Source organism: Microcaecilia unicolor, chromosome 12 (assembly GCF_901765095.1).
Source record: "Microcaecilia unicolor chromosome 12, aMicUni1.1, whole genome shotgun sequence".
Lineage (NCBI taxonomy): Eukaryota > Metazoa > Chordata > Amphibia > Gymnophiona > Siphonopidae > Microcaecilia > Microcaecilia unicolor.
The window spans coordinates 104,383,204-104,400,414 of NC_044042.1; the positions used below are offsets into that span (position 1 = coordinate 104,383,204).

The following is a 17,211-nucleotide window of genomic DNA, read 5'->3' on the forward strand; positions in this document are numbered from 1 at the left end:
GGCCAATCCAGGCCAAGGGCACCTGGCAAGCTTCCCAAACGTACAAACATTCTATACGTTATTCCCGGAATTGTGGATTTTTCCCGTCCATTTAGTAGCAGTTTATGGACTTGTTCTTTAGGAAACCGTCTAACCCCTTTTTAAACTCTGCCAAGCTAACCGCCTTCACCACACTCTCCGGCAATGAATTCCAGAGCCCTTTTACAAAGCGACGGTAAGCCCAACGTGGGTTTACAGCAAGCTAATCTGGAACCACTGCCGGCCCAATGCGGGCTCCACCAGGAGCTCCAGTGCGTGTTATTTTCCGTGCTAGGCAAAATAGGGAGGTAATTTCTAGCACGATAACCCAGTGGTAATTACGCAGTGCCGAACGCTACCTGGTTACCGCCATGGCCACACAGTAAGAGCAAATAATTTTTAATTTTGGACGCGCGAATCGGACACACGCCAAGTGGCACTTGGCGCGCGAAGGCCACCACCGCCCGGCTACAGCACGAGACTCCACCGCTAGGTCAACGGCTGGCGCCAAGGTCACAGACACAAAATAGACGCACAGCAACCTCGACATTGCCGCACGTCCATCCTCGGCAAAAATCTCCAAAAGGCCCACTACCATTGCGTACCGGCACAAAAAAAGCACTGATGAGATCTATTTTCATACAATGGAAGCCATTCATACAAACAGACCATGCATATTCATTGGGGAAATCGTGAAAACCCAACTGGGTTGCAACACTTGATGGCCAAGGTTGCCCACCCCAATACAGAGTTCATAGCTCTAGTAGGTTGACTTTATCTTCTGGAAGTATGAAGCTCACTTAGGTCATGGTGCCCTCCCCTGCCTAGGCTGGTGGTATCTATACTTATAACAATTTGGTGAGATGGGATCTGGAAAACTCACATCAGATTGGAAAAGGAGAGCCACTTAGTCTGGGAGTCTCAGTTCTTTTACGACAGGAATTTCCCTTTGAAAATTAGCTTACAAGTTTGCATATACAAAGTGCTACAGGCTGCACCTGAAATGACCCCTACCTTTTTTTGGAGAACTTTCCTAGGAGTTTTCTCTAGCAGTGACCTACAGATTGATCTTTAGTTAGAGGAGACTCTTTGATAACCCTAAAGAGATAGTAACTCTCCTCTCCTCTCTATGTTGAAAAGAGTCTTTTTTTCATTGTGGGGGGGGAGGGGGGGAGGAGAAAAGAATTTTATAAAGCAAAGAACATTTCACGGAGAGGGTACTGGATACATGGAATGTCCTCCCATGGGAGGTGGTGGAGTTGAAAAGGGTAATGGAATTCAAACATGTGTGGGATAAACACAAAGGAATCCTGTTTAGAAGGAATGGATCTACGAAATCTTAGCGGAGATTGGGTGGCAACGCCGGTAATTGGGAAGGAAAACCAGTGCTGGGCAGACTTCTACGGTCTAAGCCCTGATCGTGACTGAATAGAAATGGATGGGCTGGAGTGTAAATTTTAAGGGGCTTTGACGTTAGCTTCAGAACTTTTAGTACAAGAAGAGTGCTGGGTAGACTTTTATGGTCTGTGCCCTGAGAATGGCAAGGACAAATCAAACTGAAACATATAAAGTATCACATACCATGTACAATGAGTTTATCTTGTTGGGCAGACTGGATCATATAGGTCTTTATCTGCCATCACAGACTATATTACAGTGAGGCGTATTTTCAAAGCATTTAGACTTACAAAGTTCCATAGTAACCTATAGAACTTTGTAAGTCTAATGGTGAACGAACCCACGAGGGAGGGAGCCACATTGGATCTGGTGCTCACGAATGGGGATAGTGTGTCAAATGTCCGAGTGGCTGCGCACCTGGGAAACAGTGACCATCAAATGGTTTGTTTTGATGTAACGGCTCATGTGGAAGGCGGCCACTCTAAACTCAAAGTCCTCGATTTCAAGCGAGCTGACTTTAACAAAATGGGAGAATACCTGAGGAAGGAGCTGATGGGCTGGGAGGACATACGAGAAGTGGAAGGACAGTGGTCCAGGCTAAAAGAAGTAATAAACAGGGCCACAGACCTTTATGTAAGGAGAGTAAATAAAAGCAAGAGAAAAAGGAAACCGATATGGTTCTCAAAGCAAGTGGCTGAGAAAATAAAGATTAAAGAGTTAGCGTTCCAGAAATATAGAAAATCTCAAGAGGAGGAACACGGGGAGGAATACCAGATGAAACTGAAAGAAGCCAAGAGAGAGGTACGTCTGGCGAAGGCGCAAGCGGAAGAACAAATGGCTAGAAATGTAAGGAGGGGAGACAAAAACTTCTTCAGGTATATTAGTGAAAGGAGAAAGACTATAAAGGGAATTGTGAGACTAAAAGATACAACAAAACGCTATGTAGAAAATGATGAAGAAAAAGCCAATTTGCTAAATAGATACTTTTGTTCTGTTTTCACTGAAGAAAACCTGGGGAAGGACCGAGAGGGACTGGCAAAAGTACACCTGAAAATGAGGTGGATAGAGCGCCGTTCACGGAAGAGAGTGTGTATCAACAACTTGGAAAGCTAAAGGTGGACAAAGCCATGGGGCCAGACGGGATCCACCCCAGAATACTGAGGGAGCTCAGAGAGGTTCTGGCGGGTCCTCTTAAAGACTTGTTTAATAAATCCTTGGAGACGGGAGAGGTTCCGAGGGATTGGAGAATGGCGGAGGTGGTCCCTCTTCACAAAAGTGGGGATAGGGAAGAAGCTGGAAACTACCGGCCGGTAAGCCTCACTTCGGTTATTGGAAAAGTAATGGAAGCCATGCTGAAGGAAAGGATAGTGAATTTCCTGGAAGCCAATAAGTTGCAAGATCCGAGACAACATGGTTTCACCAAAGGGAAATCGTGCCAAACGAATCTCATTGAATTCTTTGACTGGGTGACAGGAGAATTAAATCAAGGACGTGCTATGAACGTCATCTACTTAGATTTCAGCAAGGCTTTCGACATGGTTCCCCACAGGAGGCTCTTAAATAAACTAGACGGCCTGAAGATAGGACCCGAAGTGGTGAACTGGATTAGGAACTGGTTGACGGACAGACGCCAGAGGGTGGTGGTGAATGGAGTTCGCTCGGAGGAAGGAAAGGTGAGTAGTGGAGTGCCTCAGGGATCGGTGCTGGGGCCGATTCTGTTCAATATATTTGTGAGTGACATTGCCGAAGGGTTACAAGGTAAAGTTTGCCTTTTTGCGGATGACACCAAGATTTCCAACAGAGTGGACACCCCGGAGGGTGTGGAAAACATGAAAAAAGATCTGAAGAAGCTAGAAGAATGGTCTAACGTTTGGCAATTAAAATTCAATGCGAAGAAATGCAAAGTGATGCACTTAGGGAGTAGAAATCCAAGGGAGACGTATGTGTTAGGCGGGGAGAGTCTGATAGGCACGGACGGGGAGAGGGATCTTGGGGTGATAGTATCTGAGGACCTGAAGGTGACGAAACAGTGCAACAAGGCGGTGGCAGTAGCTAGAAGATTGCTAGGCTGTATAGAGAGAGGAGTGACCAGCAGAAGAAAGGAGGTTTTAATGCCCCTGTATAAGACGTTGGTGAGGCCCCACCTGGAGTATTGTGTTCAGTTTTGGAGGCCGTATCTTGCGAAGGATGTTAAAAAAATGGAAGCGGTGCAAAGAAAAGCTACAAGGATGGTATGGGATTTATGTTCCAAGACGTATGAAGAGAGGCTTGCTGACCTGAACATGTACACCCTGGAGGAAAGGAGGAACAGGGGTGATATGATACAGACGTTCAAATATTTGAAAGGTATTAATCCGCAAACGAATCTTTTCCGGAGATGGGAAGGCAGTAGAACGAGAGGACATGAAATGAGATTGAAGGGGGGCAGACTCAGGAAAGATGCCAGGAAGTATTTCTTCACGGAGAGGGTGGTGGACGCTTGGAATGCCCTCCCGCGGGAGGTGGTGGAGATGAAAACGGTAACGGAGTTCAAACATGCATGGGATATGCATAGAGGAATCCTGTGCAGAAGGAATGGATCCTCAGAAGCTTAGCTGAAATTGGGTGGCGGAGCAGTTGGGGGGAAGAGGGGGTGGTGGTTGGGAGGCGAGGATAGGGGAGGGCAGACTTATACGGTCTGTACCAGAGCCGGTGATGGGAGGCGGGACTGGTGATTGGGAGGCGGGAAATACTGCTGGGCAGACTTATATGGTCTGTGCCCTGAAAAGGACAGGTACAAATTCAAGGTAAGGTATACACATATGAGTTTGTCTTGGGCAGACTGGATGGACCATGCAGGTCTTTTTCTGCCGTCATCTACTATGTTACTATGAAAATGAGCCCCTATGTAACTTTTCAAACCATGATCTACAGCTGCACATTTGCACTGTTCAACAACTATAAAAGGATGTCATTTGAGATAAATTCTGTGTTTCTAAAACAGTTTTGGTGACGAAACATGCAACATTAATCTTGATTTTAGTCTTCTTCAGTTCTTCTCACTGTTGTAGATTTTTTAGCTACAGAAAGGGAGAACACGGTGCCCTAGATTACTGGATTACTGTTTAGCATACCAAAAAGGGCTGCCCAATACCAGTCTGAGCAAAGAATTTGGCTAAAACAAGGGTAAGCTTTGATTCTTAGCTCTGGACTCTGAAAGTGCAGCATTACCTGCGTAAGTATCAGGTCATGGCAATGTTTCTGCCTAATCCTCCACAGGTCCAGCTGCTACAAAGAAAGCCTAGTGGTTATAGTCATCTGATATCCTAGGTTGTCTATTTCAGCTCACTGGACCTGAAGTGCTTGTTTTTGTGACAGACGCAGTGGAAGCCCTTTATTAAGTTCGGTCCTTGATCCGATTCTAATAAACGGGGCTCAGAGCACAGGGCCACACTTCAGCTGTGACCTCTAAAGCACATAAACTCATTCCAGCTCACAAGTTCTGAAGGCCAAAATGGCCACCACCAAAACTTAAGTATGTAATTATGTTGAAAATGAAATATAAAATGTGGATGATATTTGCTGGATTGTTTTGGAGACCAAAGCAAAAACAAAATTTCATATGTTCATTGTTTCTTTCATTTCTTGCCTGCCTTCCTTCTCCATTTTCCAATTAAACCTAGAACCCAAACTGTTTGCAAAGTACCCGCCCAATTTCCTAAACCTCTTCCCCACCCCCCAATAATCTCATCTTCCCATCCACTTACTCCATCCTCAATCTTGGAGGTGGGGGAGAGTGGGGGGTGTTAAAGGCTTAGAAAAATTGAAAAATAATTACAAGGGGTACAAAACTGAAGGTTCACCTAGACTGCCTTGTACTGCCTCCAAACATTAGTGTTTTTTACCCAGCTGAGAGAATCCCCCTTGGGTCCATGGACTCTTATGGGCCCTACCTACCCTGGAAAATTGCATTTTTGATAAGTGTGCATGTTTCTTTTCTCTTTCTTTTTCAGTGCATCCTTTGGCAGCAAACTCCCTGTAATGATACCCATGGCATATTATTTAAAAAGTCTTCTTCCTTGCCTCGCCATCACAGATATATTTAAGCTACAGAGCCTCATGGGATATACTGTACTAAGAGGGAGCTCATTAAAGTTTCATTTGTTTGAAAATATGCCTCAATGGGGCTCATTTTCAAAGCACTTAGCCTCCCAAAGTTCCATAGAAACCTATGGAACTTAGCCTCCCAAAGTGCTTTGAAAATATGCCTCATAGTCACTCAAGGGTGGGAGGATGCCAGGAATAAGTGTTTGCTGCCTACCAGCTATATCAGGGGTGGGTAAACTGTGGCCTGCAAGCCAAATGCAGCCCACCTCTGAATTTTATGTAGCCCCCGAGACCATGGGAAGTATACACATAAAAGGGGAGATTCTATACATGGCACCTAAAAACTAGATTTTATATTTGAGCTTATTTTATATTTGAGCGCCTAAAACTATGTGCATCCATTTACACCAACGAAAACATAGCTTGAATCCCAGCGCACAGATTTAGGTGCAATGGGCCATATTCTATAACTAGGTGCGTACATTTTGGAATGCCCATGAAATGCCCATTTCCCCACCCGTAACCACACTTTTTTGCCTGCGTGCATTAAAAGTTTGGCGCACATCATTAAGGAATACGCTTAGCGACTTGTGCACCTATATTCTAATCAGTGCCAATTGCTTGTTAAGTGTAGTCAGCGCTCATTACCTTGTTAAGCTTGTTAATTATGTGCGTTGTTATAGAATCTGTGCTGATTTTGGCGCCAATCTCTAGGCGCTCTACACAGAATTCAGAGTTTTTATTTATTGATTGGGATTTATTGACCGCCTTTATGAAGAGATTCACCCAAGGCGGTGTTTAGCAGGTTCAGTTTAACATAAAACTTACAAATTTGTTAATAACGTAACAATACTAAAATAACAAAGTATAAACATAAATACAATAATTGAGGTACATTTGTAAATATGGTATCTGTACAGTACAAAAAACACCATAACAGACAAAATGGACGAATATTCCAAATAACATAGATATAATTTTACAAACATTTCCAGAATAGTAACTCTAGCAGTCCATTTCCATGGTTTTTAGCTACATTTTTACTTATTTATCCCAGGTGGACTATAGAGCTCTGTGCATTTCCGGTTTCAACAATACGTAATGTTACAGCCCTCTAGGGATAGTACTGACATTCATCCGACCCTCTGTGTATAAATGTTGCCCTCCCTTGAGCAATACTGTGGAGATATTTTGCAGTGAATGTAGTATTTCTCTGGGTTCCCTACGTAAGAACAGCCATACTGGGTCAAACCAATGGACGGGACAGGCCTCAGAGTGAAGTTTAAGCACTTATTTGATGTTACAACCTTATCCCACCGCTGCCACAACATGTGATACTGTGAGTGAGAGTTGAGCATGGGCCTTCGCAATAACATGGTAGAACAAAGTTGTAAACATAAAATAAGTGCTTTTATTAAACTTCAATCTGAGGCCCGTTACTTCACAGACCCAGGAACAAAGGTAAAGTCTCTTTACTTCAGAGAACAAAGTCTTAACCAGGGCTGTGGCTGATAGGGCCCAAAACACAGTCTGTAGTTTGATTACCATGCCCCAAACACAGTCTGTAAGTTTCTGCTCTCTCTCTCTCTGGGTTTCTAGACCTGGCCCCAGCCAGACCCCAGAACAAGTCCTACAGTTCTTCAAATCAAAAGTTGGCTTACCTCAGCCAGGTCACAGTAGTTGGACATTTGTCGTATAGCCCTTTCTTTTATACTTTCTGGTTCCTGTCCTTTTGGCTCCACTCCTCCCGTCTCATTTTCTATCGGGGGGGGGGAGGGTTTTAAGGTGGTTCGCAGTACCTGAGGGATCCTTCTTATGTCACGCTTCACACGAAACACTGGATAGTGAGCCCTTGGGCTACTGCCGAGGACGGCAGCGGCGGGAGGAACACCCACCAGAACAGAAGCCACAGCAGAGAACAGGAAGATGGTCCACAAACCCAGCAGAACTGGGGCCAGGCAAATAAAGTCAAAGTCCAGCTCCCGGCACAGGTTCCAAGGCAGGCGGCAAGCAATGTCAAAGTCCAGGTCCAGGCACTAGGTTCAAAGGCAAAAACTGAAGGTAGCAAAATCACAGCAACAAACAACCACAGCTCTGAGGACCTCTGTTGCAAGGCAAACTAGAAACACTTCCAGGTGGTTAATAAAGGCCAACAGCCAGGGAGTTCACCAGGTACGGAAACAGCTTAGTTCCAAAAAGTCTCGAGACCAACTGGCAGGCTAGAAAATCCGGACCGGACCGGCATGACTTCTGGAACCGGGAAAACCATCAACAGACAGTCCATTGCGACCACCAGGTCTGACCACCAGGGGGCGAGATGAATGAGAGCACGATACCGGGGCAGAGTCATAACAGTACCTCCCTCTCAAGGCCCCCCCCCCCCGGACCTCTCGGGTGATCTAGGTCTCCATGGATATCTCTAATGGAATCTGTGGTTGAGTTTAAGCGAGTGATCCATAATCCCTGTACTAGGCTTGGGTCGTGAGACAGTCGATTGTAGACCGGAGTGGAGCTTGTACATCGAGTTGGCCCGAGTGCCCAGCACCGAAGCAGGGCTACCCGCCATGATTTGCTGGGGACTCCTCTGTGAGCCTTGAGATCTCCGAACATCATGGCGGTCCTGAGCCTTAAGACCTGAATCCTGTCCTCGAGGAGAGGTGTAGGATAACCCGCTTCGAGGGATCTTCTTAGAACTCCTGATGGCGGAACGCTGGGGTTTGGACACCTTGCCGACTCCAGCTTGGAACTGGCTGATCGGGGGCGCTATGCAGACACAGTGGAGATTCATTCCAGCAACATCCGAGTTCTGGGACTGTGAGTCACTAATATCAGTCCAGGCATCTGATTCTTGGTCTTGTCGTTCGCTGTCAATCTCACCATGATCCGACATGAGGCAATCCTTCCTGCAAGACTCACCCCAGTCCAAAATTTCACCCTTTTCCCAGTCTAGGATCGGATTGTGGCTTTGTAACCACGGTAGGCCCAACACAATGGGTTACACGGCTGACTGGAGGACATAAAAGGAAATGTCTTCGCTGTGATCCCCAATACATAAGCTCACCGGACCCGTATGGGTGTTTACATACCCTTGAATGCTTCCATAAACTGAAAAAAGCGGCATGGGCTTTGGTAGTTCTTGTATAGGAATGTTCAATTGATGAACCAGGGCCTCGGCTATAAAGTTTCCACCGGCCTCGAAATCCAGGAAAACTTCAGTCTGTTCCCCTCTTGTGACCAAGATCGAGCATAGCGGGCACCAAGAATTGAGTACGAAGAATGCCAGGTGATAGACTTACTATAGTGCCTGCTGTCAACCCCTGATCCAGGGGTGCCGGTTTAAGAGGGCACCTGGCCACATAATCTCCAATATCACCACAATACAGACAAAGGCTGAGACTCCGACGTCTCTGTTTCTCCTGCATGGTGAGGGAAGTGTGTCCTAATTGCATGGGTTCTGCGGGTGGTAGTGGAGAAGCCTCCTGGCCTTTAGACACCGGGGGCACAGCCTGAAGACTAGGTGTTTTGGTTCCCACCCTTTCTGCAGAGCGCCATTCTCAGTTACGCTCCTGGAACCGAATATCAATTGTAGCGCAGAGTCTAATCAGGTCATCCAATCCCGTAGGAAGATCACGTCCAGCTAGCTCATCCTTAATTTGGGGCGCCAAACCCTGCCAAAAGGTCGCGACCAGGCTCTCATTATTCCAAGTTAACTCAGAAGCCAGGGTGTGGAACTGAATGGCATAGTCGCCTAAAGTCCGCGTTCCCTGCTTTAATCTCAAAAGTGCTGACGTTGCGGAGGTAACTTTCCCGGGCTCCTCAAACACTCGTTTAAATTGATCCAGGAAATTGTGGAGGTCATGGGTCATTCTTCTCCCACAAAGGGGACGCCCAGGCCAGAGCCTGTCCAGACAATAGCGACATAATATATGCTGAGTTCTTTCAGTAGGAAAGTCCCGAGCTTGAAGCTCAAAAATTATAGCACACTGATTGAGAAAACCCCTACAGTCTTTAGGATTCCCATCATACCTTGGGGGTGACTTCAGACGGATACCTGGCCTTACCAGAGCTGCTGCCGGTCCTGCGTCTGAATCTGGAGGAGCCACCCTGGAAGATGTCCTAGGTCCTGGGGGGTTAAGGTGCACATATTGGCTTAACAACTGTACCTGTGCATTCACTTCGTTATAGAGTTTATAAAGGTGTGCTATCGCACCGGCAGGTGTTTCTTACGCGCTCATGGCCTTGCAATCTGTCACGCTTCACACGAAACACTGGATAGTGAGCCCTTGGGCTACTGCAGAGGACAGCAGCGGCAGGAGGAACACCCACTGGAACAGAAGCCACAGCAGAGAACAGGAAGATAGCCCACAAACCCAGCAGAACCGGGGCCAGGCAAATAAAGTCAAGGTCCAGCTCCAGGCACAGGTTCCAAGGCAGGCGGCAAGCAAAGTCCGAGTCCAGGTCCAGGCAAAGGTTCAAAGGCAGGCGGCAAGCAAAGTCAAAGTCCAGGTCCAGGCAAAAGGTTCAAAGGCAGGCGGGCAAGCAAAGTCAACGTCCAGGTCTAGGCAAAGGTTCAAAGGCAGAAACTGAAAGTAGCAAAAGCACAGCAACAAACAACCTCAGAAGACACACCTCTGAGGACCTCTGTTGCAAGGCAAACTAGAAACACTTCCAGGTGGTTAATAAAGGCCAACAGCCAGGGAGTTCACCAGGTACGGAAACAGCTTAGTTCCAAAAAGTCTCGAGACCAACTGGCAGGCTAGAAAATCCGGACCGGACCGGCATGACTTCTGGAACCGGGAAAACCATCAACAGACATTGCGACCACCAGGTCTGACCACCAGGGGGCGAGATGAATGAGAGCACGATACCGGGGCAGAGTCATAACATCTTAAAGGTGAGGAGCAGTTCTGTAAACTCCTTCACACTAAACTTGAAAGATCACAATGCTGAAGGCACAAAAACTCAACATGTTCAACCAACGCCAACTCTTGATGTCAGTTGTCGCAATTGTATTACCAATGATGAAATTCTATGAAGAAGAGACTCTCCTGGACTAGATGACATTGTGAATGAATACAGGGTACACTATACTGGACAAGGATCACCCCAAGACCACAAAGCACTGGGCAACACTTGGAGGGACAAGGAAGAGAGGCAGACCCTTCAAGACTTGGCACCAAACATTCAAAGAAGACCTGCAAAACACTGGCATTACATGGAGGGAGCAGAAACCATTGCAGCCGACTGGTTCAACACAAATGAATTAAAGTTTCATTTGCAGAAGATGCATTATATGCAATTTACTAGACATCAGAGATCATTTGTTTTTATACCATCTATCGATGGTGTTCCTCTACTTGAAATATTAGAAGTAAAAACATTTTGGAGGTTGGTTGGATAGTAACTTAGTTTCAACCAACAAATTTCATCTGTGGTTGCACACTGAAATCTGCACTCTTGCTCCGGGGAGATGCCAAATAATGTGAGCAGGTAGAAGCAAGGCGGAGGGGCAAGAGTCACGACATGAGAGATTGTGCGGGCAGCCTACTCAGGGTAGGCTGTTGTGTCTTGACTCCTCTTGCCCTTCCCCCTTGCTTCTACCTACTCACATTATTTGGCATCTCCCCAGAGCAAAAGCGTGCAGTTTGATGTGCCAAAGTTAGGCATGGGGATCGGCACTATGGAATAGCTCTTCGCACTAATTATTTTGTGCCCATTTTTGAGTGCTATTTACAGAATCTCCCCATAGCGCCTTTCTTCCAAACAAGATCCTAAAGGGCTTTGCTGTGAAATTTAGACAGCACGACCACTTCTGAAGAGACACTCTCCTTTGTCTTACACAACTCCAGTTGAGCAAATGCATGCCAAGGGAAGTGATTTGTTGGGTAAGGCCATGCAGACAGCTCCCGGAAGAGCTGCAGGTTCAGCTAAAGAGCAAAAAATATTAACCAGATGTCAATGATGTACCTGTTCTGTGGCGGGGCAGTGTGTGTCTGTGTGAGAGAGGAATCCAACATACACAGTATGTGTATGTGAGGGAGGAGACTAACATTGCCACAAGGGAGCAGTGTGTGTATGAGAGAGATAGGAAACCTTGTACTACACTCCTACAAACACTGGACCTGGTCTGTAATCACACTGGGAATTCTATATATGACGTCCAAAGTTAAGCACCAGAAAGATCTGTGTGAAAGTAGTATTTTGCAAAGTGTGCTCTGCATGCAGCGCTCTTTACAGAATACTAGCTTAGCGTGCATGTCACACCTACTTATCATTTCTATAGTGCTACTAGATATGTGCAGCGATGTACACTTGAACATGAAGAGACAGTCCCCGCTCGACAGAGCTTACAATCTAATTAGGACAGTCAAACAGGACAAATAAGAGATAAGGGAATTACTAAGGTAGGGACGATAAAGTAGGAGTACTGAACAAGTGAGTAAGGGTTAGAAGTTAAAAGCAGCATCAAAAAGGTGGATTTTTAGCCTAGATTTGAAGACGGCCAGAGATGGAGCTTGACATACCAGCTCAAGAAGTCTATTCCAAGCATATGGTGTAGCAAGATAAAAGGAACGGAGTCTGGAGTTAGCAGTGGAGGAGAAGGGTGCCTATTTGCGGATGATACTAAGATTTGCAACAGAGTGGACACCCGGGAGGGAGTGGAAAGCATGAAAAGGGATCTGAGGAAGCTAGAAGAATGGTCTAAGGTTTGGCAATTAAAATTCAATGCGAAGAAATGCAAAGTGATGCATTTAGGGAGTAGAAACCCACGAGAGACTTATGTGTTAGGCGGGGAGAGTCTGATAGGTACTGAGGGGGAGAGGGATCTTGGGGTGATAGTATCCGAGGATCTGAAGGCGACGAAACAGTGTGACAAGGCGGTGGCCGTAGTGAGAAGGTTGCTAGGCTGTATAGAGAGAGGTGTGATCAGCAGAAGAAAGGAAGTGTTGATGCCCCTGTACAAGTCGTTGGTGAGGCCCCACCTGGAGTATTGTGTTCAGTTTTGGAGGCCGTACCTTGCGAAGGATGTTAAAAAAATGGAAGCGGTGCAGAGAAAAGCTACAAGAATGGTATGGGATTTGCGTTCCAAGACGTATGAAGAGAGGCTTGCTGACCTGAACATGTATACCCTGGAGGAAAGGAGGAACAGGGGTGATATGATACAGACGTTCAAATACTTAAAAGGTATTAATCCGCAAAAAAATCTTTTCCGGAGATGGGAAGGCGGTAGAACGAGAGGACATGAAATGAGATTGAAGGGGGTCAGACTCAAAAAAGATGTCAGGAAGTATTTTTTCACGGAGAGGGTGGTGGATGCTTGGAATGCCCTCCCGCGGGAGGTGGTGGAGATGAAAACGGTAACGGAATTCAAACATGCGTGGGATATGCATAAAGGAATCCTGTGCAGTAGGAATGGATACTCAGAAGCTTAGCCGAAATTGGGTGGCAGAGCAGGTGGGGGAAGAGAGGTTGGTGGTTGGGAGGCGAGGATAGTGGAGGGCAGACTTATACGGTCTGTGCCAGAGCCGGTGATGGGAGGCAGGACTGGTGGTTGGGAGGCGGGAAATACTGCTGGGCAGACTTGTACAGTCTGTGCCCTGAATAAGGCAGGTACAAATCAAGGTAAGGTATACACATGAGTTTATCTTGTTGGGCAGACTGGATGGACCATGCAGGTCTTTTTCTGCCGTCATCTACTATGTTACTATGTTATAAGAGAGATTTACCCAGTGAATGGAGTTCCCAGAGAGGAATGTAGGGAAAGATGAGAGTACAGGAGCTGCAGAGTGAATGCACTCATAAGTCAATAAGAGGAGTTTGAATTGTATGCAGAAACGGATAGGAAGCCAGTGAAGTGACTTGAGGAGAGGGCTAATATGAGCATAACGACACTGGCGGAATATTAGTCGTGCAGCAGAATTTTGAACAGATTGAAGAGGAGAGAGATGGCTAAGTGGGAGACCTGTGAGAATCAAGTTGCAATAGTCGAAGCGAGAGGTGATAAGAGTGTGGATGAGGGTTCTGGTAGTGTGCTCAGAAAGGAAAGGGCGAATTTTAGTGATATTATAGGGAATGAAACAACAGATTTTAGAAGTCTGCTGAATATGTGCAGAGAAGGAAAGGGAGGACTACTACTACTACTATTTAGCATTTCTATAGCGCTACAAGGCATACGCAGCGCTGCACAAACATAGAAGAAAGACAGTCCCTGCTCAAAGAGCTTACAATCTAATAGACAAAAATAAAGTAAGCAAATCAAATCGATTAATGTGTACAGGAAGGAGGAGGGTAGGTGGAGGCAGGTGGTTACGAGTCAAAAGCAATGTTAAAGAGGTGGGCTTTCAGTCTAGATTTAAAGGTGGCCAAGGATGGGGCAAGACGTAGGGGCTCAGGAAGTTTATTCCAGGCGTAGGGTGCAGCGAGACAGAAGGCGCGAAGTCTGGATTTGGCAGTAGTGGAGAAGGGAACAGATAAGAAGGATTTATCCATGGAGCAGAGTGCACGGGAAGGGGTGTAGGGAAGGACGAGTGTGGAGAGATACTGGGGAGCAGCAGAGTGAGTACATTTATTGGTTAGTAGAAGAAGTTTGAACAGGATGCGAAAACGGATAGGGAGCCAGTGAAGGGTCTTGAAGAGAGGGGTAGTATGAGTAAAGCGACCCTGGCGGAAGATGAGACGGGCAGCAGAGTTTTGAACCGACTGGAGAGGGGAGAGGTGACTAAGTGGGAGGCCAGCAAAAAGCAGATTGCAGTAGTCTAAACGAGAGGTGACAAGGGTGTGGATGAGGGTTTTGGTAGAGTGCTCGGAAAGAAAGGGGCGGATTTTACGGATGTTGTAAAGAAAGAAACGACAGGTCTTGGCAATCTGCTGGATATGAGCAGAGAAGGAGAGAGAAGAGTCAAAGATGACCCCAAGGTTTCGAGCTGAGGAGACAGGGAGAATGAGAGAGCCATCAACAGAAATAGAAAACGGGGGGAGCGGGGAGGTGGGTTTGGGGGGGGAAAATGAGAAGCTCGGTTTTGGTCATATTTAATTTAAGGTGGCATTGAGGAGTTGAAGATGACCCCAAGCTGATGAGACAGGAAGGATGAGAGTGTTATCCACAGAAATAGAGAATGGGGAAGGAGGAGAGGTTGGTTTAGGGGGAAATATAAGAAGCTCAGTCTTGGTCATGTTTAGTTTCAGATGGCACTGAGACATCCAGGCAGCAATGTCAGACAGGCAGGCTGATACTTTAGCCTGGATTATGCCTGCTAAAACCCAGTGTAAATGGCCTGCAACTAATGGCAGTCGGGCACATAAATGACTCCTATTCTATAACATTGCACCTAATTTCTGGGAACGTCCTTGACCTGCCCCTTTTCAGTTATGCACTTTGAGATTTAGGTGCACAGTTTATAGACTATGAAACAATGCAGATCTGCAAGTAAAACCCAAATGAGTGCCAATTTATTACCGATTGTTAATGGCTCATTAACCAATTAGTTTGCATGCAGATCTGAGATCCACACCTAAATTTGGGAGACCTATATAGAATCCAGGGTTATTATACGTGAGAGATGAAGAGAGACCAATGTTGCCACCAGGGCGGGAGTGTGTATGAGAGAGAGAGAAGAAACCTTGGACTATTGCAGTTCACACTGTACCTGTTCTGTAATAACATGGCTGCTAGCCATTATGTGTGTGTGTTTCGGGAGGGGGGAGGTAAGGATCATGCATTTGATATACACCTTTCTGTGGTACAACCAAAGTAGTTTGTATATTTTATACAGGTACTTCCTCTGTCCCTAGTGGGATCAGAATTTAAGTTTTTGTACCTGGGGTAACAGAGGGTTAAGTGACTTACCCAGAGTCACAAGGAGCTGCAGTGAGAATCGAACCCAGTTCCCCAGAATCAGAGCCCGCTGCACTAACCACTAGGCCACTCCGCCACTAGCAACATTCCATGTAGAATCTCAAATAAGGAAAGGGAACTGGGACTTGATATACCGCCTTTCTGAGGTTTTTGCAACTACATTCAAAGCGGTTTACATATATTCAGGTACTTATTTTGTACCAGGGGCAATGGAGGGTTAAGTGATTTGCCCAGAGTCACAAGGAGCTGCAGTGGGAATGAACTCAGTTCCCCAGGATCTCAACCCACTGCACTGACCTCCTGCCATTGCCTGTGCTGCACTTGTTCTGCCAAAGGCTTCAGGTGTTGTTTCCTGCCCTCTAGCTCTTCTGTACCATCTCAAAATATAAGCAGAGAGCTGACATTCCTACCTGGGAGGAGATGCCTGAGCGCAAGTGACTCCTAGATTTAAATCCCCGCTGCACCTTGTTTATTAGATCCACCATTCTAGAGGACTCAGACAGCTGCCAAAACTGCAGGCGGCAGACACGGAAAAGCAAGTTAACGTGGAGAAGGCTGTGTATGAGGAAGGAAAATCAGAGAAGTGACAACGGCAGAAGTCAGTCCAATCAGAGCCAGGCAAGCCTGAAATAAACAAGAAACAGCAACTTGCCCTGTGATGGGACTCGAGCATTTAGTACATTTCCTGTCCGGGGCGAGTAAGGGAAATGCTACTGAGCTAACCAACCCTACGTTTCTACATGTAGGAAGTGGTAGCTGTTGACATTGTACTGTCAAGTTTGCAGCAGGGCAGAGCCAGTATCTGAGACTGTTTCTCATTCAATGATGTGACCCTTCCATAATGACCTCCACTTATCACCTTTCATTCCCTCCTTCCTCTTAATTTCCAGCAATGCTTAGAATAACCGCAACACCCTTTGCAGCTCTGTTTTCTCAAAGCTTAAGTAGTTTGTGTTGTGGCAGTGCACTTATAGAGATGGAGAGATCGGCTGGGCACTTGCACTGGCTGCTGTCAGAGGCAGGATGCGGACCGAATGGACCTCGATTTGACCAAGCAGATTCAGGAAATGGTGCTCAAAATTAGGTGCCAGGAAAAATTCACACCAGGTGCTATTCTGAGTGCCTTTTACAGAATAGTGCTTAGCTCAGATTCCTGCCCCCAATTTCAGGGCTGGTGCAAGGGTTTCTGGCACCCCTATAAATTGGTGTACTCAGTAGCATAGCTACAGAGGGCCTTGGGGGCCCAGGCTCCCCCAATCCTGGTGGCTCTCCCGCTCCCTGCAGCGCTGTCCAATTTTCCAGGCCGCCGAATCAGTGAGGTAAGCACACTGCCTTCGGTGGTCCAGAAGCTTTCCCTATGCTACAATTTTCTGTCCTGCATAGGCAGGAAGCTGCAACAGAGGGAGAGCTTTCATGGCCTCCAAAGGCACTGTGTTCACCTCATTGATGCTGCCAGCATCCTGGAAAACTGAAGAAGGGCAGCGGTGCAGGGAGCCAGAAGGAGAGGAGGTTAGATTGAGAACAGGAGACGGCATGACGGGCGAAGTCCATGAGGTTCTCCCCTCCATGCAGCCATCATCCCCATTCACTGTAAACAAAGCAAGCAAACCTACGAGCTGCTCTATCCATGTTGTCGTTCTTTATTGTTGATAGCATTTTTATTTGATCTCACTTCTATTTGCAAGCATGCCAGCTTATGCAGCATACAGATGTACACAGAGGAAATATTGATTTCACCCATTAGAGCAGTAATTAGTTCTAAATTGTAAATCATTGAGTCATTTGGAGGGGCTGGTTATAGGGACTCTCTGTATTTGTGCAGAGATGTTTTCACCTAGTAAAGGCCACCAAAA

General features: G+C 46.5%; 1 protein-coding gene across 3 annotated transcripts in view; it reads right to left on the reverse strand.

Moving 5' to 3' along the window:
* The window catches only part of ARHGAP27 (Rho GTPase activating protein 27), a 258,259-nt gene that overhangs the window by 140,262 nt on the left and 100,786 nt on the right, over positions 1–17,211 (reverse strand). Inside the window, exon 1 of one of the 3 annotated variants that reach the window (XM_030220825.1) lies at positions 15,769–15,909. The exons of the other annotated variants lie outside the window; for them this stretch is intronic. Within the exon in view, the coding sequence (XP_030076685.1) occupies positions 15,769–15,843 (75 nt within the window). The 5' untranslated portion in view covers positions 15,844–15,909. Of the gene's footprint in view, positions 1–15,768; positions 15,910–17,211 lie in introns of those variants that run through there. 3 annotated transcript variants of the gene reach the window in all.